The sequence below is a fragment of the Cavia porcellus genome, unplaced genomic scaffold, assembly GCF_034190915.1.
Source record: "Cavia porcellus strain 051 isolate PalLab524CR breed Dunkin Hartley unplaced genomic scaffold, mCavPor4.1 scaffold_10, whole genome shotgun sequence".
In the NCBI taxonomy this organism is placed as follows: domain Eukaryota; kingdom Metazoa; phylum Chordata; class Mammalia; order Rodentia; family Caviidae; genus Cavia; species Cavia porcellus.
Window position 1 is genome coordinate 61,053,035 of NW_026947493.1, and position 21,926 is coordinate 61,074,960.

Here is a 21,926-nt window from a genome sequence, read left to right on the forward strand (position 1 = left end):
TGTAGAATATTTTATGCAGATGGGCGAGATGGGCAAGGGAAATGAACAAGAAAGGGACTCAGTGACTCATCAAGCTAGAGATGTTATTAGTCATTGCTTCGTAGGTTCATGTGCTCAGTGAACATACTTTCTTCTGGCAGCAATATTTTGTGCTCTTGATCATCACGGATGGTGTGATCACAGACCTTGATGAAACCAGACAAGCTATTGTTAATGCTGCCAAACTCCCCATGTCCATCATCATCGTTGGAGTTGGAGGAGCTGACTTTAGTGCCATGGAGTTTCTGGATGGCGATGGGGGAAGTCTCCGCTCCCCAACGGGCGAGGTGGCTGTCAGAGACATTGTCCAGTTTGTGCCTTTCAGACAGTTCCAGAATGTGAGTATTGCTCTTCCTCTTTAGACACAGAACTTAACCAGTCCACAACTAAGAAGCTGAGTAAATGTGTAAGGTTAGGAAACACATGAATGCCATTTTTTTGTGTATGAAAGCTGATTAGATTTAGCATTGTTTTATTTTCTTGTTTTCTAGTCTGTGATAAATTATTAAAATGGTATTGTTGTGAATGTCTTAAAATATGTTTTATCTTTACCTTTTTAACAATAGAAAAGCTCTATACAAGAATACAGTGAATTTAGTAAGTTGGGGGTTGGTTTGATGAAACTGTCTTAGATGTCTCTTTTATTCAGTTAGCTTCAATTGTAACATGTTGTAGAACCATAGTACAGAATCACAACCAGGATATTTACATAGACACAACCAAGATGCATCACCATGGAGATCCCAGGGTTGTTTTGTTTCTACATCCATTTTTCTCTTACCTCTCTTTTCCGCTTCTTATCCATGGAAATCACAAATCTCTTCTCCATTTTTCTGCGTTTGTCATTTCAACATAAATGGAATTGTAAGATGTTTGATCTTTTGGAATGCTTTTTTTTTCCCCCCAAAAATGCTATATGGTCTGGTTGTATCATTTAGTCTTTCCATAAGTCAGTGTTTGTGTTAGAAGTTTATGCGTGTGTTTAAATATTTTCGATTTTTTCCACATTGAATTCTTAATACAGAAAGATTTGTTAATTGCTCTCATAACAACTACATAGAATGCTCTATTTGTAAGTGATCTATTAGCCCTATTAATATTATAAGATAATTTTTAAGGCTAGTCTTGAGTATCAGTTGTGGTTGAAAAGAACATGTGAAAACATGATTTATAATGTATGAAATTTAATACACAAGATTTAATCTGTTGTGTGGCAATTATAGAAGTCACATAAAGTCTTAGATTCTGAGTATTATTCTTCCCAAGTAACCTTGATGAAAGGCTATGAGTTTGTGTAATCTTACTGAAAGGTATTTTAAGTGTTTACATGTATTTGCCTTTGTTGCTGAGTAGATTTGGTATGAATGTGTCACAGTGTGTTTAACCATGCACGTATAAAAGGACATATGAACTTTTTCCAGCTTTTTTTGTATTATACAAAAAGTTGCTATCGATGTGTTCTTTCTGGAACTGTTTTTATTCCCTGTGGTTAAATACCCAGAGTGCAGTTGCTAGGTCCTATGATAGTTGCATAATTAAAAATAAAGCAACAGTCAGACATTACCAGAGCAGTCATTCCAGTTTACAATTCCCGTAGCAATGGGAAGGTAGCCTAGATGTGTGAGACTATAAAGTGGTGGTGTTAAGGATCTTAGTGATGGTGAAACTCTTCGTATCTTGATTTTTTTATACATATCCAACAGAGTATGGAATTGCATAGAGCTACACACACTTATACATGCATGCAGCACATGTTTGTGACACACACACTCATGTCACGTTTGGGGACTGCACATAAAACTAGTGAATCTGAAGAAGGACTGGGATGGGACCATGCTGGTTTCCTGGTTTTGTTACTGTACTATAGTTGTATGTTACTTTTGGAAGAAAGTGGGTGGAGAGTATATAGGACTTCCATTTTTGGAACTTGTTGTGAGTTCATAATTATTTCAAAATAGGAAATTTAAAATACCATGCAATGAAATATTCACATTTAAAAACAAAATCCCCAAACGTTAAAAGGCTTGCTCAAGAAAACTTGAGCAGGTATCAATAATAATGATGGTAAGTAGCACTGATTGCTTTGCTTATTCCGTGCCTCATAGACTATTCTGAGATACAAGAGCAGGAAGTGAATTAAGCCTTTATTTACAGCTATTGAAGTACTCCTAGTCTTATCAGAAAGCCAGTAATTTTTCATTGCTAATAGACACTTTGGTTTTTGTTTTTCTCAAGGCTCCAAAAGAAGCGCTTGCTCAGTGTGTCTTGGCGGAGATTCCCCAGCAGGTGGTGGGTTACTTCAATACATACAAACTCCTTCCTCCCAGGAACCCAGCCACGAAATAAAAAGAGCTGTTACCACTTCAACAGAATTGTTATGCTGCCAGGAAACAATACCAGCTCTTACATAAAATCATGTATCTATTGTTTTTTGTATATTTTATCCTCTGCATTTATAATGTAAACCTGATTCTTTATGACTTTATCTGTTTAAAGCTTACTATTTTGAGAAGGACAGTGCCAATTCCATCTTTGCCAGTCAGTCCAGCGATTGCTCATAATTTACAGTAATTGCAGTGAGGTCGTTCAGATTAAAACCTGGTGTAGGGAAAACTGATTTTTGTTTCCTTTATATGATGAAAATGCCATTTTTAAATGTTTGACAGAAAGAGTGAAAAATTGTTTGGATGAAGTATTTCACTATTGCTATACTTTGTACCTTGTAAATGTTTTTTAAGCTAACACCCATACTATTGATTGAGAAAGCTTCTTGTTAAATAATATTGAATTTGTTCCTATAACTCGATGTTCAGCCTTTTTTCTTGGAGTAAAAGCTACCTGTGCCTGGCACCAGATTTTTTTGTGCAGTTTGAATGCTGCACAGTTACAAAGCATCTTGCACTCACATGAGATTTGTTGAAAAGGAAAGGTAATTGTTCCATGTTTAAATATACAGTCAACAAGTAAAAATCTCATGTATGCCATGTTTGCTTGCCTTTCTAGAGTTTTTTGCTTTTTTGTGGAATACTGTAAACATGGTCAGAATTGGCTTTTCTTTTCATTAACTGAACATGATACTCAGGATTCTGTAGAGGCATAGATTGCAGGTGCATAGATTGTGTCAGATTCTTCCTTAGTTTATTTTGATTGTGGTGTGGTCAAATGCTTAGATTGCTTTGTCCAGGATACTATGAGGACCAAACACATAAGGTGAAAATTTTCATTCCATTTTCTTTAATAAGTGACTTTACCTATTTTTTTGAAATAGTAGTTTTATATTTTTCCTGCTAAGGTTCCATATATTGACTTGTACTGATTTAGATATTTTCTGCTTTTTTTTTAAAAAAAATGGTTTTTGTCTGATTTTCAAACTCATTATACTGGTTATCTATTAACCACAGGCCCTTTTTACATTTTAGTAATATGCTGTTTCCTAAGTCTGGAATGTATACTATTAAGCTTAAAAGCTGTATAAGTTAAAAACAATAGCAACAAAAAAAACTTGGGAGTGGTTATAATATCCTTTTTAAATTTTAATTTTATTTTTGGTACTGGGAATTGAACCCAGAACCTTACTCTTATCACTGAGTTATGTCTCCAGCCCTCTATTAATAGTGTGGCTCACTAGTTGACAAGTCATTTTAACATCATCAGTAGAGAAGAAATTGATCATTGTTCCTCATTTGGAGTTTTTATTGTCTCAGATGTTGTTATTTCAGTTCCCTTTATGTTTTTATGTTTTATTTTTTTGGTACCAGGAATTGAACTCAGGACCTTACACTTGCTAGGCAGGTGCTGTGCCATTGAGCTAAATCCTCGGTCCTAAAATGTTTAGTTTTAATACTTATCCTCATCATATGCTGCTTTATACTAACGTCATCTTTTTTCCTCTGTTATGCCACCATTCATTCAAGTGCCATTCAATCTTGAAATGAATTTAAAGAACAAATAACCAAATGGATTTTCACCCTTCATGTAATCAGGTATTACAAATGATTATTAAGGTGATGGTGCCTGGAGTTCTCACGCATGCACATACTGAGAAAATAGGAGAGCCACTAGTTTAGTCACCTTACCTTGTGGTGAGAGTTGAAATTGTAAGACTGTTAAAAATTTAGAGACTGATCAGGGATTTACAGCTGCTCACTTTGGGTAGTTCCTTAGCAGCCTTTCCAGAGTAAATTCGGGGCCTTCCTTGCTGTTTATGCTGCAATTTGACATCCTTTACCATTTTCATTTTGTATTTTCTAGAAAGCCATTTCAGTTTTTCTATTTTTTTAATGGAAATGACATATATAAAGTAAACCAGAACCTCAGTAGAAATTGTGAGAGATTATATTGAGTTTTTATGTATGTTATAATGATAGTACATATAAAAACTTACTCATATGAATTGATGTTAAATGTGTTTTCCATATGCAAATTCCCTTTGGATAAAGTTATTTCTTGATGTGACACAATTGTGTCTTGTTTTCATTTTTATTTTCTACATATTCCAAAACAGTAAGATAGAAATTAAATATCTTAATCCATTTTCTGCTATTATAACAAAATACCACGGTAGGTAATTTATAAATAATAGAGGCTGAGAAATTCAATGAAATGATCCAAGTACTTTGTGAGGTCTGCTGTGCTATAAGGTGTGATCGAAATATACAATGCATGTTTACATTTTTAAAAAACTATCATAATTAAGGACATTGCTATTAATCTTCTCAAAATACTACCCTTTGCTTCAAACACACTTATCCCATTGATCTTGCCACTTTCTTAAGTGCCTTAATGAGATGTGATAAAAAGAAATAGAGTGAATGGTGCTCCTAAGCGCTGTCCAACAAATGACAGGCTCATAAAAACATCCCAGGAGTCCTCACCCACTTCCTTCAACAGGCCTGGCACAGATGACTTCTGGCTCAAATGACTATCAGGTGAGTGTTTTGAATTGATTCAGGATATCAAGGCAGTCGGGCCAGTGATTTCCAAAACCATTTCAGAAAGTGGCAAAAACAATAGACTAAGGACATTCAGAATAAAGAATATTTTGAGAAACGATTAATGGCAATATGTAATTAACCCCCCCAAGAATTTACCATATTTTTTGATCACACTGTATGTGTCATGCCAAGGTAAAAACAAGTGAGCAAATGTGAGACAGAGGAAAGTGAGCCAAACGCAACTTTTTTATCAGGAACTTTCATAGTAACTAACCTGCTCTTGAATAGCATCATTAATCCCTTTAGAAGAGCAGAACCCTCATGTACTAATCACCTCTTAACATTTCCATCTCTTCTGTTATAATAGCAAGTCTAATTTCTTTTTTTTTGTTGTTGTTGTTGTTGTTGTTGTGTTTTGGTGGATCTTTTTTTTTTTTTTTTTTTTTTTTATCGGTACCAGGGATTGAACTCACGACTGCCTGCTTGCAAGGTAGGCGCTTATGCCACTAAGCTAAATCCCCAGCCCTAGCAAGTCAATTTCAATACAATTTGCAGAGGGGTTAGTTCATAGTATAAGATGAGTAGAGTACTTATGAGGCCTATTATATATTAAAGTATATATAATATTTTACTAAATTACACATATTTACCAAATTACACGACACTTTCTGGGGGCCTGGGGGAATGTTCTAAAAAATAAAGTATTTCCATTCTATCAGTCATGTTAAGAATGACAGGATATCTGCTTAACTTTTAAAAAAATTGTTTAATTTCTTCTCTTATGTTGCATTTATAGGGCAGGGCTTTGGAAATGGAGGTATTGCAAAAGGCATCCAAAGTTGCTACTTTCATTGACATAATGCTCTAATAAGCAGGAGAAAAGATAAAGCATCAGAGAGACATTGTGGCCAGTGTGTGGGACAGCAGAGTAAGAGGTCTAGCCCACCAAGGAGGCAAGGAACCCTTCTCTGAGGATACAGCCTGTAAGCTAAGACCTGAAGGTTAGCTAGTGGAGAGGGTTAAAATTACATAAAGATGTCAGGTAAACAGCAAATATGGAGCTGAATGTTTTAGGAATGGAAATAAGGTTGAATCTGATACATATTGTCAGAGGGAAAGTATAAGTAGTGGTTGGTAGGGTCGGCATCCTGGGTTGGGGTGGGAGCACCGGGGGCAGGTAAGGGAGTTCAGATTTCGTGCAACTGAGTAGGTTTCAAGAAAGAAATGATGTGACCATATTTGTAATCTTGAGAAATGTTATAGGGGTTGGGAGGACTTGCATGTCAGGGTAGTCAGAGGGACTCAGTTCACAGGGACACTGTGGGCGAAATTAAGTCTAGTGGCTTTGCTTTGGTGACATCCAGATGGGGGAGCTGGTGATCATCACTTTGAGGTTTTTGATCACACACTTTGCTAAGGACCTGATTCTTGGTCTTATTTCCAAATTCATTGCTTTTCTTCCCACAAACCTGCCTGCATATCAGCTCATCTGTTATGCCCATATCTCATCAGTTCCTTATTTCCTTATCACTAAGCTGACTCATACTTATTGATAACACAGATTTATGGGATTGCCAGACCCTTTATGATAGCAAGATCATCACCCCTACATTTGATCAAATTCTCAAAAAAAAAAAAAATCATAGGAGGTTGCACTGTCCTTAGAGAATCACACTTTGGCTCAGCTATTGGTTCTTTTCTCCCTAAAAAGAAATGATCAGTGAGATATCATTATAAGCAAAATTTTGACTCTTCACAGCTTTGAACAGGAAAACTGTCTTCAGTAGACTTGTAAAGTACTGGGACATATAGAAGTACCAGGTGTTCCAGAGCTGGACTCAGAGGAATTTCAGGAGTTGGAGAGCTATAGGGGGTTCTCATAGAGAAGACCATCTCGTTTCTTGCACAAACATTCAACAGGGGGACTTAAAAAAGACAGAAGTTCTGGCTTTGAAGCTTATGGTCTAATATGGAAAAGGAACAGTATCTGATGACAAAACAGCACAGAAATGGCAACTCCTTTATGGTTGGAGTATGATTGTTTGTTATGTTGGCTTCTGGCACCTTCGAGGCCTCAGATGCTGCCCATGGAAAGACAGTTCTGCTTCCCTCCCCAGCTCTTAACTACTGCCCCTTGCTGTCCTGTAACCACCAGAACTATTCCTGCCAGGCCTTACAAGAGCCAAGATCCAGGCAGAGTTGGCGTCTTTACTCTAACCTATATGGCACCTCTCCTCTATCATATATGTTCTGACTCTAATATCCCACCTCTCTTTCTTTTTTTTTGTTTTCCACTTCGCTTTCTTGCCCACACTCCTTTCCCTCTGCCTCTGGGAACTGGGTCATTTGTTACTTATATCAGTGTGCTCTGCAATCCCTCCACTTGTAATGTTCTCCTGAAGGACATTACTTCCTTTGCAGCCTTGTGAAGTGAAAGTTCTTTCTTCTTTCTGATCTTCTACCACCAGGCTTCATGCTTACCTTGGGTTCCCTCTGCTGTGAGATAAATTTTCCCTTCTCCCTCAATTTGGAAATAGACCAAGATTCAGATCTCTAACAAGTGTGATCAGACACCTGAAGGTGGTCATCAACTCCCCTATCTGGGCTTTGCCAGGTTTGAATTTCACTCATTAGATCAGTCCCTATTGTGTTTTACAGGAATTTGGTTCTCTACCTCAGCTCTCTCTCCAAAGGTCATATCCTATATCTTATCATTAACAAACCCTTCTCCATAATCTTGATTTTAAGTACAGTATTCCATTTTCCAATAGTACTTTGTTTTCCATCTCTCTCTAGCACAACTCTTAACCAAGTGTTATTGCTTAGTGCCTTCAGTCCACTAACCCTACCAACTTCAGTGTTTCTCATGACATGGCTCCTCCTACTCCTGTTCTGAATTTACTTCCTACTAGTCATTGTCATGGTCATTCTGCTGCACCACAGGGGCTTTCTTGCCCTTAACTGAGTGTGCTAGGATAGTCCTGGCTTACACCTTTGCACTAGCTGTTGCCTTTTCTGAAAACTCCAAGTTACTTGATTTCTCTGCTTTTTCGTCTCCTGCATCCCTGTATCCAAGGATCATCCTATGAGGCCTTTGCGATTTCCTTATTAAAGTAAAACTTCTTTCCTAATACTTTCAATCCCTCATTTTTGTTTTTAGATTTTACTTATTTATTGGTCCTTAACTCTCTAAAATGTGAGTTTTGATCAGCTGGGGATTTTGTCTGCTCATTGCTTTATCCCTAGAGCCTAGAAAAGACCTGGGCATGTAGTAGTATGCGTTCCTTAGCAGATACTAAAAAAAAAAAAAAAAAAAAGAACAAATGAAGCATGTTCTAGTGCACAAATAAAGAGGTTAATTAATGTGAATAAATATGGAAGCTTAGAGTGGGAGATTTTGTATTCCATACAAAGAGCATTCGAGGCAGTGAGAAGGTCTGCGAGGATGTCTTCACATTTATCTGGGATTTGAAGGCTGCCTTCAGTATTGTAAGAAGAGCCAGCAACAGAGGCTGTTTTCAGTGGTGTGAAGTAGGCAAGTAGAGTGGATTAAGGAAAATAGTTTAGTACAGTGAGACCATAACCCTAAACTAAATCTCCTTACTCATTTTTGCATGTGTAATATCCGAGTGAAATCTGTGATTAGTCTCTTTGTGGAGGACAAGCTAAATCTGAAGCTTTCTTTTCAGATTAAGGATATAAGTATGGGGTTGAGGATATAACTCAGTGGCACAGTACCTGCCTGGCAAGTGCAAGGTCCTGAGTTTGATTCCTGGTAACAACAACAATAATAAAAGAATATGAATATGGTCTATCATGGCAAACTTGATCATCATTTGACCCTATGAAACCTGTTATTTTATGGAAAAATTTATAACAAAATAGAGAATAATAGTTATTATACTGTGTAACATTATGTCCAGTATAGCTACTCAGAGTATAATGCATAAACCAAAAAGAATCTTACAAAAAACTCAAACAGATAATAACATAAAATTTTATTTTCCACTATCTAGGATAAACTAATAGTATGAATAAAACAAATTAACATATATAAAATATTTTTAAAATAATGAAATACATAATTTGGGGAAGTATTCTAATTTCTCCCTACTTATCTTTCTTAAAATATGTGCTTATTTGAAAAGCTTTTTTTGGTAGATGCTACTTTTATGAAGTTAGTCTGTGATCTTGAAATGCACAGTGGTACCTCGGGACCCTCGACTCTGCTATAGTTGGTGTACCTTGTTTTAAAATCTATAATTCTGTTATAAACAACAGAGTCTGGTTTATTTAAAGTTAGATGCAAGAAACTGCACCTCACACCTGCTTAATAACGCTTAATGTGCCTTGTGTGCTAAATTCCATATTAGGATTCTCAGCAGAGAGTTCTCATAAATTCATGGCAAATCACTGTGTCATGGCAAGATGACTAGAGGTGCACAGGGACAGTAAGAGGGCTGTGGCCTTTCAGGTATGTTTCCCCATCCTCATCTAAGGAAGTTACTATCTAGAAATGTCAAGTTGTGTTGCATAATGATGCACATTTATTTGACCTTTGCACTATCAGTTCTATTCACTAAAGTTATAGTAGAAAAAGTATAGACAATCATAAAAACTCAAAGAGGAAAACATCAAATTTTACTGCAGTGTTATGGATTAGGTACTTAAAACATGTATTTCAAGTATCTTTTGTCTGATGAGTTATAATAAATTCCAGAGCAGCATAATGATTAATATCTACTAAAGATTCAATGTATTCCTCATAGGAAAGTAAAAGAATAATTGCAAATACTGAGCAGTCCTAAATTACAGAAAGTGTAAGTTCTTACTGGTGTTCAGCATAGCAAATTTTTACCTACTACATAATTGAAAACAATCTATTATATACTATTTTAGGGCTGTTTTATATCGGTATTAAGCCAGAATGGTCTGTAAACTGCAGAGAAAGTACCAAATTCCTCCTTCCTTTGGGTATACTTAGAGCTTTCGGCCATTCTAAAGCAACATTTGGTGAAATTTTATACTTTAAATCATTCCAAGTTTTAGCTAGAGAAGGATTTTGCTTATTTTTTGACATAGTTTGCAAGATTTAGCAAGCAAAAATGTAAGACATCAAAGTAAATTTGAATGTCAGATAAACAAAGAATACTTTTTAGTATAGACGTGTTCCAAATATGGCAAAGGGCATATCTGTAGCCCAAATTGTTCAGTAACTGGGGCCCAGTATTGTACTGACAACTCTATCTGGGTGACAAATTGCCATCTCTGGGTCTACCTCCTTTGAAATATTAATTTGTAGTCCTCCTATTAAGAACCAGAATTTATTTCTGCACTCCTTGAATCTGTGCCTCTGACTGATTTTGGCTAGAAGAATGTGGTATAAGTAATGATACACCAGTTTTGAGCCTCGAATCCCAGAGCCTTGTTCTTTGAACTCTGTGTAGCTTCCAGGCCTAGGCAAGCCTGGCCTGGAGAATGGGAAGTCACATGGATTAGACAACCATACCATCCCATCCCATCCGAGGCTGTCCCAGTCCAGTCAGCACCAGTCAGTATAGCAGCTGACTACGGATCATAAGTTAGCCAGATAGGACTGGACATTAACTGATTTCAGCCCGAATCGGCAACATTGAGAAGTATAAGTCAGTAAGAGAATGCTATTTTATGTCACTGAGTTGCAGTTAACAAAAAAAGCAAATTGATAGACTCTGACAACGTGAAGCAGAGTTGAGCTTCCCTTTCCCCTTGGTGTTTTGGGAACTGAACCCAGGATCTTAGCACATGATAGGCAAATGCTCTCCCATTGAGCTATACCCCAGCCCTGAGCTGGTCATTTTTTCTAAGGCTAGAGAATGGTGTATAGGTTGTATTGTGTTTTGAGGCCCACAGATGAAAGTAATAGGTAATTTTGGTACTTAGTTTTACAGAAGTAACGTTTGAAGATGATTGCACTGAATCAGAGAAAATTGATTATTGAAATAAACATTTGTGCCCATAGAAAAAAAATTCAATTCTATAAATAGATGTTCTTTTGCATCTTTAACCATTTAATGTAGGTCCTTTGCTAAGTGACTCTTGGCTCTCTCATTCTTCCTCTGCAGAGCTTACAGGAGGCACCTTTTAATCAGCTCATTCTGCACAGTATTTTTGATGATTGGTTTTTGAGAGCAGAGCTGGGTAGGGTTGGGAGAAGACATTTCATGCATTTATGCATCTTCTACTAGATAGTCAGTAGACTGCTTGTTGGTTAGTCAAATGATTAATGAACATGGGCTATAGGGAGTCCAAAAGAAAGAGATATGAGCAGTAGTAAAAGAGGAAGGAAAATGTATTAAGAAGAAACTCAATCTTTATCGTTGGGGACCTCTGGATGCATGAATTTTGATCTGGCCAAGATAAAGGTGGTGGGATTTATGATGTAATGTTTGATGTGCTAAACACTAGTGACCTGCCCTTCCATGGTTTCTTTAGTGACCTAATTCTTTAGTCATCTTGCCTATTATCTGGCTAAAGTAATAGAGGATGCCCCCTCCCAACCCAGCTAGGAATTTGAAATATCAATATCCTGCATAAATCTTGGTGGTTCAGCCCTAAGACAAAGTACACTTACATTCATGTGAATTACAGCTCTGGTAAGTTGGCTCATGGGGTATCATTTGTCTCCAAGTGGTTGCCTGGACTCTTTCTGCATTGTTTCTGTGGTCTTTAGAAGCTATTTGTGACCATGAGCAGGCTTTGTGGAATGCAGAGTCCTTTCCAACTTCTTAACATGGAAATCTTTGCATTCACAGAGACATCGGGTGAGTTAATGATTACTCTAGCTCATTTTCCTCATCTGGAAAATGGAGATGAGATGATAAAAATAATGACCATCTTATGGGACTATCATGAAGAGCAAATGGGTTCATAGAAATACAATACTTAGATTGTAGTGGCACATAGTACATGTGTTTGGTCAATTTTTTCACTATAACAACTACTGAGATAATCAATTTATAAAGCGAAGAGTCAGGTTGGCTAACAGTTTTGGTGGTTTCAGTCCATGATCAATGGTCCCTGTTGCTGTTGGGACTGTGTTAAGGCAGCACATCATAGTGTGGGCATACAAATAGGCAAAACCATTCATTTCATGGCTGAGAAGTGTACCAAAGAACAAGGAGTGGCCAGGGTCTCACAGACCCTTTGAGGTTACACTGTCAATAAAGACACCTACTAAATCCCACTTTACTTTTTGGTAAGGAGATTGAATTTAGGGCCTCACACTTGCTAGATGCTCTACCCCTGTACTGCACCCCCTGCTACAGGCCTCAGTTCTTGAAGATTCCACCTGGTAACACAATTTTGGGGACCAAGCATTTAACACATAGATCTTTAATATCCAAACTGCTATATGAATGCTAGCTATTATTACTTTGAACTTTTCTGAAACTTTATTATGGGGGACTTATTTTTTGCCTTTTTAAAAATATGTGAAGTTTTCTTCATGTTATGTTGCTTATTAAAAATATCCTGTTTAAAAATATGATATTTTAAAATATGATAAAAAGTATGAGAACTCAAACTCTCCCTTAGTGTGTTCAGACATTAGCAGCTGACATTTAAGTAGTAATGTAAATATTTTGCATTGAAGGTGTTTGGCTTAAACTAATGTAGGTTTAGTTTGCATTCCCTGGAGAGCAAACTGTTTAAGAAAATCAGGGGACCATGCATCTGTAGGGAAGAATGTCAGTGCTAACCTAAACTATGGGAGACAATTTGAATGCAGAGCAATTGCTGAAACTTTGATTATACTGAGACTTATTTTCTTATACTAATATGTACAGAGCTGACTCCGGTATTTCCTTTTCTCTTCAACTGGCTTAAGCATTGCAAATAAGGCTAGCAAGGTACTGGTATGTAATCTTTAAAGCCATCAGTCTCCTGTTACCTCACATGGTGCTCTCTATAGAAGATATGACCACAGCAGGATAGTAGAGCCAGTCAACTCCAGGAATGTCAGCTAGGTATGAGCCTCAAGGTAAAAAGGCTATGACTCACCAGAGTACAAAATTTTACATATCAGAAACTGAAGCAACAGCCACCAAAAACAATTCAGTTCCTACCGTAATTGAATTATGCAAATTGATCCTTCTGCATATCTTTATCTTTGCATTTTGCAGAGATGCTTTTCTCATTACCTGACTAGACAGGTCAAGTTACCCATGTAGTTCCTGTCATCCTCACTGTCACTCATACTCTAGTCACTGGCTTCTTTACAAGATAGTAAATTCTGCGAGAGACCTTGGATCAGGGCCTCCATCTGCACATCCTCATGGGGATTGGATTTAGGAACCCTTGGCTGTCCTTAACTTTTGTCTTGGTATCTTTATTCTTGCTGTGGGTTGCATTGGAGGTGGTAGAGTGGAAATAACTTGCTGGAATTCCAATAACAACTCAATGGGATTATAAATATAACTTTTTGGATTGTGAGGAAGACTAGAAAAGGGATTACAATACTTGGATAACTGTACTCAGTATTTGGGATTACAATATAGTACCATGCTTGGAAGCCAGTCTGCCTCAGGAATCTAGACTGTCTGTTCTTGGGAAGAGTGGTGATGGAGTTGAGTGGGTCTTCTGCACCAAAAGTGTTTGGAAGACATTGTTGGTAGCATTGAGACTTAAAATTAATGATACAGTGTTGGAAGATGAAGGAACCATGCTTTGAGCAGATCTGGGTGAGGAAAAGAAAAGCTTTGTGTACTATTTCAGGAGTTTTTAAGTCCTCAGCTAAAGATTTAAAAATAATTGGATGTGGTTATGTGTGTATTTGCCATTTGTCTTCAATTTTAAGCATTTAAAATGACTAATTTTAATAATTATACATGTTATGGGGTGCAGTGATAATATGAAAGTGTTTATAAAATGTAATGATCAAATCAGTCATTACCATTTTCCACTTAAATGTTTATTATTTCTGTGTGTCAAAATTTCACATCTTGATTTTCTGTAAATTAATATTATCTAGAGTGGGTTTTAGGCTTGGAGCCCAGTTGGAACCAGAGGACAATAGTGTTCTGGGGTTTTATGAAAAATAATGAGGTTGTTAAGATCTGTCATCATCTATGGAAGTGATGAATTCAGATTTCAACTCCTGTGATGCCCTATAGTCAGATTGTAGAGAACTTGCTGTTTGTGATGTGCTTATCTAATGAAATTATAAATCTGAAGCTGAAATTCAAAATTTCCACTGTGAAAAGCCATGGATTTAGCTCAGTGGCATAAGCCCCTGCCTTGCAAGTGCATGGTTGTAAGTTCAGTCCCTGTACCAAAAAAAAAAAAAATTTTTAAAAGGGGCTGAGGATTTAGCTCATTGACATAAGCACCTGCCTGGCAAGTGTGAGGTCCTGAGTTCGATCCCTGGTACCACACACACACACACACAAATTTCCACTGTGGTGCTGCTCAGACACCTGTGATTTTACACCTCCATGACTTCTTTTGTCACTGCCTATTGAGACCCCGTGATGTACTTCTCATCCATGTTATACCACTCCCTCTCTTTCCTCCTTCTCTAACAGCTTTTTTCCACCATCGTTCATGAAATTAAGTGCATCTGTCTGCTACCACTGCCATATTAAAATGTCACAGATTGGAGACTTCACCAAAAGGAAATTTTCTGTCAGTTCTGGAGAACCAAATCTAATTCAGTGGTTAGGTTCATATGAGGGATGCTAGACGATGTGGTATATCACAGAAAACCCACCACACTGCTGGCCCTTAGAGAAGAAACTGAAAAAGCATGTAGCAATCTCAATGACCAAAGTTATCCTAGCAGCAGTATGCTGTGCTAATAGATGTTTGGAAGCTCATGGCCACCACTTTGAGCACTTCTTATAATTGTAGAGCCAAATGTAGCTTGTATTAATCTCATGATGTTTCAATAAATTTAGTACTAAAATATTTGTACAAGTTTTTCTTTTCCTGAAGTAGATGTACTCCCCCCCTACTGTTTTTTGTTGTTGTTATTGTTGTTTTTTAATGGTGGGAATCAATCACAGGGCTTTATGTATGATGCTCGGTAAGTGCCTGGCATATATATATTTTCAAAAAACACATTAGCATTTTGTGTATATTTGAAATCTTGAAACTGTAAAAGCCTTTGTTAAGCAGTTAAAAAAAAAAACCACCTAGTGTCAAGAAACCTTGTTTCCTAAAATCATAGATTGTCAGAAACTTTCCTATTTGAAATCTTATCAGCGAGACTGAAACAATCTGCATTTGTGTGGAGGGTCTGAGTCATTTTGACACAGAAAAGCAGCTGGGGTACAACTTCAGATAAAGGTTTCTGGAAACAACATTCAGTTTCTTTTACCATAGTAGTTACCAAGGAAACAGGATCCTGAGGTGGTTCCTTGGACTAGGAACCAAGGTTGGATGTTAACTACTTTATGTATAGTCTTGCTTTAATTTGAGTCTGCAAAAACATCACTGCCTTTACACTTTAACCTGTACCCTTCCCCAAGACCTGTAACACCTTGTCCTTCCCTGTGTATGGTGGGACACCCGTGTTTCTTTTGGAGAATAGTCTCAATTGTTGCAGCAAATTAGTAAACTTGACAATTATCAGTCTGCAATTCTATTTCTAATTTTTTCCCTCCAGTACTGGGAGTTGAACTCAGGGCCTTGTACATGCTAGGGAGGCACCCCCCCTACTGTGTTACCTCCTCAACCCTTTTTACTTTTTATCAGTTGCTCAGGTTGCCCTTCAATTTATATTCCTTGGCCTCAGTTTTCCAAGTAACAGGGATTACAGGCATATTCTACCATGCCTGGTTTCCTGATGATCTTTATCAGATGAAACTTATAAAAATATGCATACATAGTATTACGGAAAATCTGTCTTTTTACTTTTTAAAAATTCCACCCAGTATTTGGACAACATCCATTTATGTTGCTATACGTAAATCTAATTCATTGCTTCTAACTTCTAAATAGAACTCCACCTTACAAATACACGCACACTTCCACACACCATTTTGCTTCTGCTATTTTCCTAGAGGTAGGTAACCAGAGTTGCCTCCAGTTCCTTTGTTTACACATAATGCTGTCTGTCCTCATTCATTTCCTCTGAAGCCTCCTGGAGGAATTTCTTGGATATAAATACAGAAGTGGTACTGCTGTATCCTCATGGGTACTGCCAGGATTTTTCTAAGTATTGTCAGGATAGAAGTTCCCATTTTGCTAGAATTTGGTATATCTTCTGCTTTCCAGTGTTCTCCAATTTGATGAGTATAATGAAGTATTCTATTTTTGTTTCTGTTTGTATTTCTTTGAGTGTAAAGTATCTTTTATATGTTAACTATGCAGTGCTTTGTTTCATATTTGAATTTCCAATTGATGTTTTCTCTTCTTTTAAAAACTGAACTTTCTGTTGTTATATAAGTAAAGCATGAGAGTTAGTCTTTGCCCTGGTAATATTTATAAATAACATAAATGATTTATAATTAAGCATAAATTAGACAATAGAGTTCTGTACTACTATTTCCTGAAAGCGCAAATGATAATTCCTTGAAAGAGAATATTATAGGTTGCCTTTACAGGCAGTTGGGAAAAAGAAAAAGTGACTGATTTGAAAGCTTTAGAAAGAGGTAAGTGATAGAGACCATCATGTATGAGCAACGTCAGAGGAAGGACAGGTGGTAGTTACAGAGGAAGCAAGGAAACAAGTTTGAGTTCAGGGCATTGGGGTAACTAAATTTGTGTGAGCTTTAGTTGGTAAGAGCTGCACTAGTGTGATGGTTAATTTTGTGTATCAACTTGACAAGTCCAGTGGGTGCCAAGATAGACATATCTGGATATGTCAGCAAGGGCGTTTCTGGATGAGGTCAGTGTTTGAATTGGTACACTGAATAAAACAGATGCTTTCCCAGTGTGGGTGGGCATCATCTAATTTGTCGAGGGCCTGAGTAGACCACAAAAATGGCTGGCAGAAGAGTTCAGTCTTTCTGCCTGCCAGTTTGAGCTGGGATGTTAGTCTTCTAACTTTGACTCAAATTTATGCTTTTTTGGTCCACATTTCTTTGAACTCAGATGAGAACTATATACTACTAGCTCTCTTGTGCCTTTTGTGTTGCAGATTAAAGATCATGGGGCTTTTCAGCCATCATAATTTGTAGGAGCCAATTCCCAATAATAAATCTCTTTTATCTGTATTATCTGTAATACAAAATATATCACAAGTCTCTATTAAAATATATAATAAATCTCATATATACAAATATGTACTGTAATAAATTGGCTTATGCAATTATGAGCAATAAAGAGTCTCACAATCTTCCCTGTACAGACTAGAGATCCAGGAAAGCCAGTTGTAGCTCCAGTCTGAATCTAAAGCCCTCTTTTTTTTTTTTTTTTTTTAAATCTCTGAAGAATCCTAATAGCACAATCCCTGGGCATATAGGTAACATGGTCAAAAGGGATGTTTCAGAAAGTCTTGATTTTCCTAAGGGAAAAGGATTGAGAAGTTAGACTAATTATTAGAACGATTATAGGTGAGCAATGGATTATTTGGACTGAAAAGAAATATGTCCTGAGTGTTAGCATTGGAGTTGAAAAGGATAATTAGAAAGATTAGAAAAAGTATTTGGTGATACCATATAAACTATGATAGAACTCTTGAAGATTCTTATCCTTTAGTCTTATGGATTGGAAATAAGATGATATTGTCTGCAAGAGGATAGTTTGGGAGGAGAAATAAGCAACAGAGGAAGAACATAAATTTCAATGGTGTCATACTTTAATTTGCATTTGGAAAAGTTATAAGGTATAGGGTGTTTACAAATTCAAGATTCTTTTTTTTCCTTTTTTCTCATTATCAGACTCTTCTTGGGCTTTGTAATCATTCTTTCTAGATACAGACTTCCATTTACTAAGTAAGTGCTACTCAGAAATTTGTCCATACTCCCTTAAGTCCTGGAAAACACCAAACAATTTTTGTACAATTGGTCATATTTTGTGATACTCAAATATTGTCTTAGAAATAGTAGTTCTACCAAATGACACATTTTGTTATAAAAACTGATTTGTTTATGGCTTGCTGACTGCATCTGTGTTGTAGGCTTTTTGGCTAATATAGTTTGTTAGAATCCTCTCAGCAAAGTGCTGCTACAATGCACATCTTCTGGGACTTCAAAATAGCCTTATTATACAGAACTTGATGTTATGCACTAATGGAATTTATTAGAATGGAATTCTATATGTATTACAACTTCCGACACTAGCCTGGCTTTTTTAGCCTCTTCACAGCATGCAGCTTTGGTAATTATGCTAATGCTAGCTGATTCATGAAGACAACTTCCTAAAGTGCACTTAATTAACTTGGAGATTTCGTAAACAGCTATACACATAGGTTCTGCAAATTGTGGCGATACGTCAGTGTGACATGTATGCAATCTGCCTTCCTAGCCTCATCACATTTTTACTAAAGCTTAAAATAAGACATTACAATTTGGTGCCTTTTGAATGAAGTAAGCTCTTGAGGAAGATTTGGGGAAATGTCACTTCCGGTGGTGTGAAGATGGAAATAGTCTGACCATGTTGGGCCAGAGGAGTTAGAAAGATGGTTGCGTTTTTAACTGGAGGAAAGGAAAATATTAAAGTTTATCTCTTTGAAAAAGGGGACAGATTTTCCAACATTTTGTTACACTGTGTACTCATCAATGAACTGTTCTGGAAATCAGGTTTCTCAATCATGATCTCTTTTTCTTTTGTGTTCCAGCTGCATCCTTGTCTGAATGGAAATTAAATGAATTTTGATGTGTTTTATTGAAATCTCTTCTGTTTGCCAGGTAAAAAGACAAGATTCATGTACCTAGAACATATAGCCAAGAATATCATTGCCATATCAGAAATTACACACAACAAAAATACAAGAGAAAAGTCACATCAGAGCCAAGACTAAGCTAATTAAAATGGAAAGGAGAAATACCATCAGGAAAGCACAGAAGGAGAAAAAACACTACATACAATTAGAAGAAATAGGAATTGCATAGAGCAAATGACAATAGAGGATAGATATAGTTTTTAATAATCTATTTATTAAAAGTACATAAAATTACACTGTCAGATAAGTCTTAGAAACCAAGCTAGGGATTTGCCTATGGTTTCTCAATGGTCCCAGCAAGGATGTTTTCTTTCCCTGATTAAGCTACGCTACAGTCCTAGGTACAATCTCTTAAGGAACTAGCTAGGTTATATCTAGAGATAATCAAACATTTATTGCTTAGACTTTTCTTTGACTTCTACAGTCAGCACCTCCTCGTTGGTCTCAGCAGAAGGAGCCATGCTGATGATGAGTGACTGATGGGTAGTTTCTCGCAGTAAAACTGCCTTTCTAGTCATCTGGGGCATTTCCTCTGCCATTACAGGACTTGCTTCATCTTTGGACTTGTCCAATGTTTTCTCTGCTGGCTCTTTTCCTTTATCTTCATCTTCTTTTGTTTTACCTTCTCCTTTGGAATTTCCATTTATTTCCTGGAGGAAGCAGTTACAAGAAATTACTGTTGAATAATTAAGGACAGGGAGTCTTTTGTCTAGCATGTATCGGTCAAGACCAAGCCAAAGGTCATCTGAGTTAAGTGACTAGGGGAATCGCGTCTGTCCTGCTTCCAGCTGTCATTTCACTAAGTTTTCTGGTGTGCTGGAGATTGGAGCGCAGCTGTTAGGTTTTTGATTTTACAGTTTTAGACTAGGTCACATTTTTTGTCCCTGCCAACGAATTCTCTTTCTTATTGGTCATTATACTCCTAGAATTACTAGATACAATGCTTAGGACTTTTGTTTCTGCTTTTTACATTTCTGCTTTAAAATTAAGATCAAATTTTAAATGTTTATCTTTTAATTTAAAAAGTATTAACCAAATCCAATGTTCTCCATTTGTCACATATGTATTTGAGCTATCCCTTTTGAACCTATTGTATTTAGTATTATCTATAGCAACTTCATAGTAAAGAACATAACATATGTTCTTTATAATATATCATAAAGAACATATGTTATGTTCTTTACTAAAGGTGCTTGGGGTAACTTTGAGACAGACTTGCTGAAAAAATAAACCTGTACAGATAAAGTTGGAATCTTAACATTTTTACTTATATAAATATGTCTTTACTCTCATATATCTTTTTTGAAAATTATGATTTGTGTGCTGGTACAAATGAAGCATTTGATTTACAGTCTATATGTAATTCTCACTACAATGTTGTATGTGAAGAAAAGAAAGAGACAAATTTTAATCTCTTGAATGTTAGTGACTCTATACTATCTGCTTTTTTTAAAAATTCTTTTTGACAGGGTACCACTACATGTAGACTTTGCCAGTAAAAAAAAGTATGCACACTTCAAAGAAAAATAGTATGATGTTTTTTTAACAGATGGTGTTACTGTTACTCTCATATAGGGGACCCCAGAGGATGTGATAGATCACAGGAAGCCCACTACACTGCTGCACATTAGAGAAGAAACTGAAAAACCATGTGTAGCAATCTCAATGACCAAGCTTACCCAAGCAGCAGTGTGCTGTACTAATAAATGTCTGGAAACTCAATGGCTACCACTTTGAACACCTCTTGTCATTTTAGGGGCCAAAGGTGGCTTGTATTAGTCTCATGATATCTCAATAAATTTAGTATTTAAATATTTGTACGGGATTTTCTTCAGAAGTGTGTACACAATTTTCTGTCAGACTCTACCTATAGTACAGGCTGAATTTGAACTCCCTATGTAACCTAGGCTGGCCTTGAACTTACTATCTTTCTCCTTCAATCTTCTGAATGATATGTTTACAGGTGTGCCCCATACCTAGATGCTTTAATCATGGTGTAAAAGGTCTACAGCTATCTATTTCTTATAATTTTAGAGAGAACATGATGGTTATTTTCAGAAAAGTTAAATATCTGTTTCTCAATATCTGCTTTCATAGGTTTTTTGCAAAAATCAAAGAAATGTAGAAACAAAAAATAATATTTCTTTACATTTCTGTGAATTAGAAGGCAGTTCAGTGTGAGTATGTTAAATCTGAACATTGAGTAGTAATTTTCTTTTTGCGTTGCAAATAAATCTGATCTTTTCCAAATTTATTAACCTGGACCTCAGTTTCTTCATCTATCATACAAAGAGTCTGAATGAGCTCTGTAAGTCTGTAAGGTTATTTCTCTCTTTAACCTTCTTTTATGTTTATTAGTGCATGTTTGTTGAACAGAATGATTACTTTTATTGTGGCTGTTGGTCCATCTACATAGCACATCTTAATTCTTTTTACTTCCCTTTGCCATCCCCTCTTTCCTGTATGTCAGGATCCCTATCCATTTTGTATTATCTATATTTTATCTTGATTTTTAAATCATTTATACTTTGAGTTTTTCTCTAAACAAAATCATGTGATATTTATGCTATATGTCTGATTTATTTCAGTTAATATTATAATCTCAAGATGCACCCAATTTCCTACAAATAACTGAGATATATCATTCTTTATGTCTGAGTAGTGGTCTATTATGTATATATACATTTTCCTTAACTGATTATGTATTGATAGGCACATAGGCTGCTTCCAACATTTAGCTGTTATAAATTTTACTATTATACACATGGTATGCATGTAAATATTATCTGTGTATACACAGATAATATTTGTGGTTATATTTACCACCATGTTGGTAAAATGGCTTATATATTTATATGTGTGTTTATATGTACATATACTGTTGTATACCCATGGTAATTTTGTTTTCTAGAGTTGCCACAAACATGGGATTAACAAATACTGAACCACTGCTTCTAGAGTTAAAATACAAGATTAGATTCCTCAGAGCCTTGGGTCATGACATTTTTGTCAACAATCAGTATATGTTTTATGTGTATTTTGATCTGGGTATACTTATCCAGGACTCTCTCCATTACAGTCTTGCA

General features: G+C 36.3%; 2 protein-coding genes across 4 annotated transcripts in view; one reads left to right on the forward strand and one right to left on the reverse strand.

Annotated features, from left to right (window-relative positions):
* The window catches only part of Cpne3 (copine 3), a 46,969-nt gene extending 38,672 nt beyond the window's left edge, over window positions 1-8,297 (forward strand). For both annotated transcript variants that reach the window (XM_005008240.4, XM_063257531.1), the window contains exons 15-16: window positions 141-377; window positions 2,275-8,297. In XM_005008240.4, the coding sequence (XP_005008297.1) occupies window positions 141-377; window positions 2,275-2,385 (348 nt within the window). In that variant the 3' untranslated portion in view covers window positions 2,386-8,297. The remainder of the gene's footprint in view (window positions 1-140; window positions 378-2,274) is intronic.
* A 10,737-nt stretch (window positions 8,298-19,034) lies between these two features.
* Cngb3 (cyclic nucleotide gated channel subunit beta 3) overlaps window positions 19,035-21,926 on the reverse strand; it is a 142,211-nt gene continuing 139,319 nt past the window's right edge. For both annotated transcript variants that reach the window (XM_063257530.1, XM_063257529.1), the window contains one exon: window positions 19,035-19,490. In XM_063257530.1, the coding sequence (XP_063113600.1) occupies window positions 19,233-19,490 (258 nt within the window). In that variant the 3' untranslated portion in view covers window positions 19,035-19,232. The remainder of the gene's footprint in view (window positions 19,491-21,926) is intronic.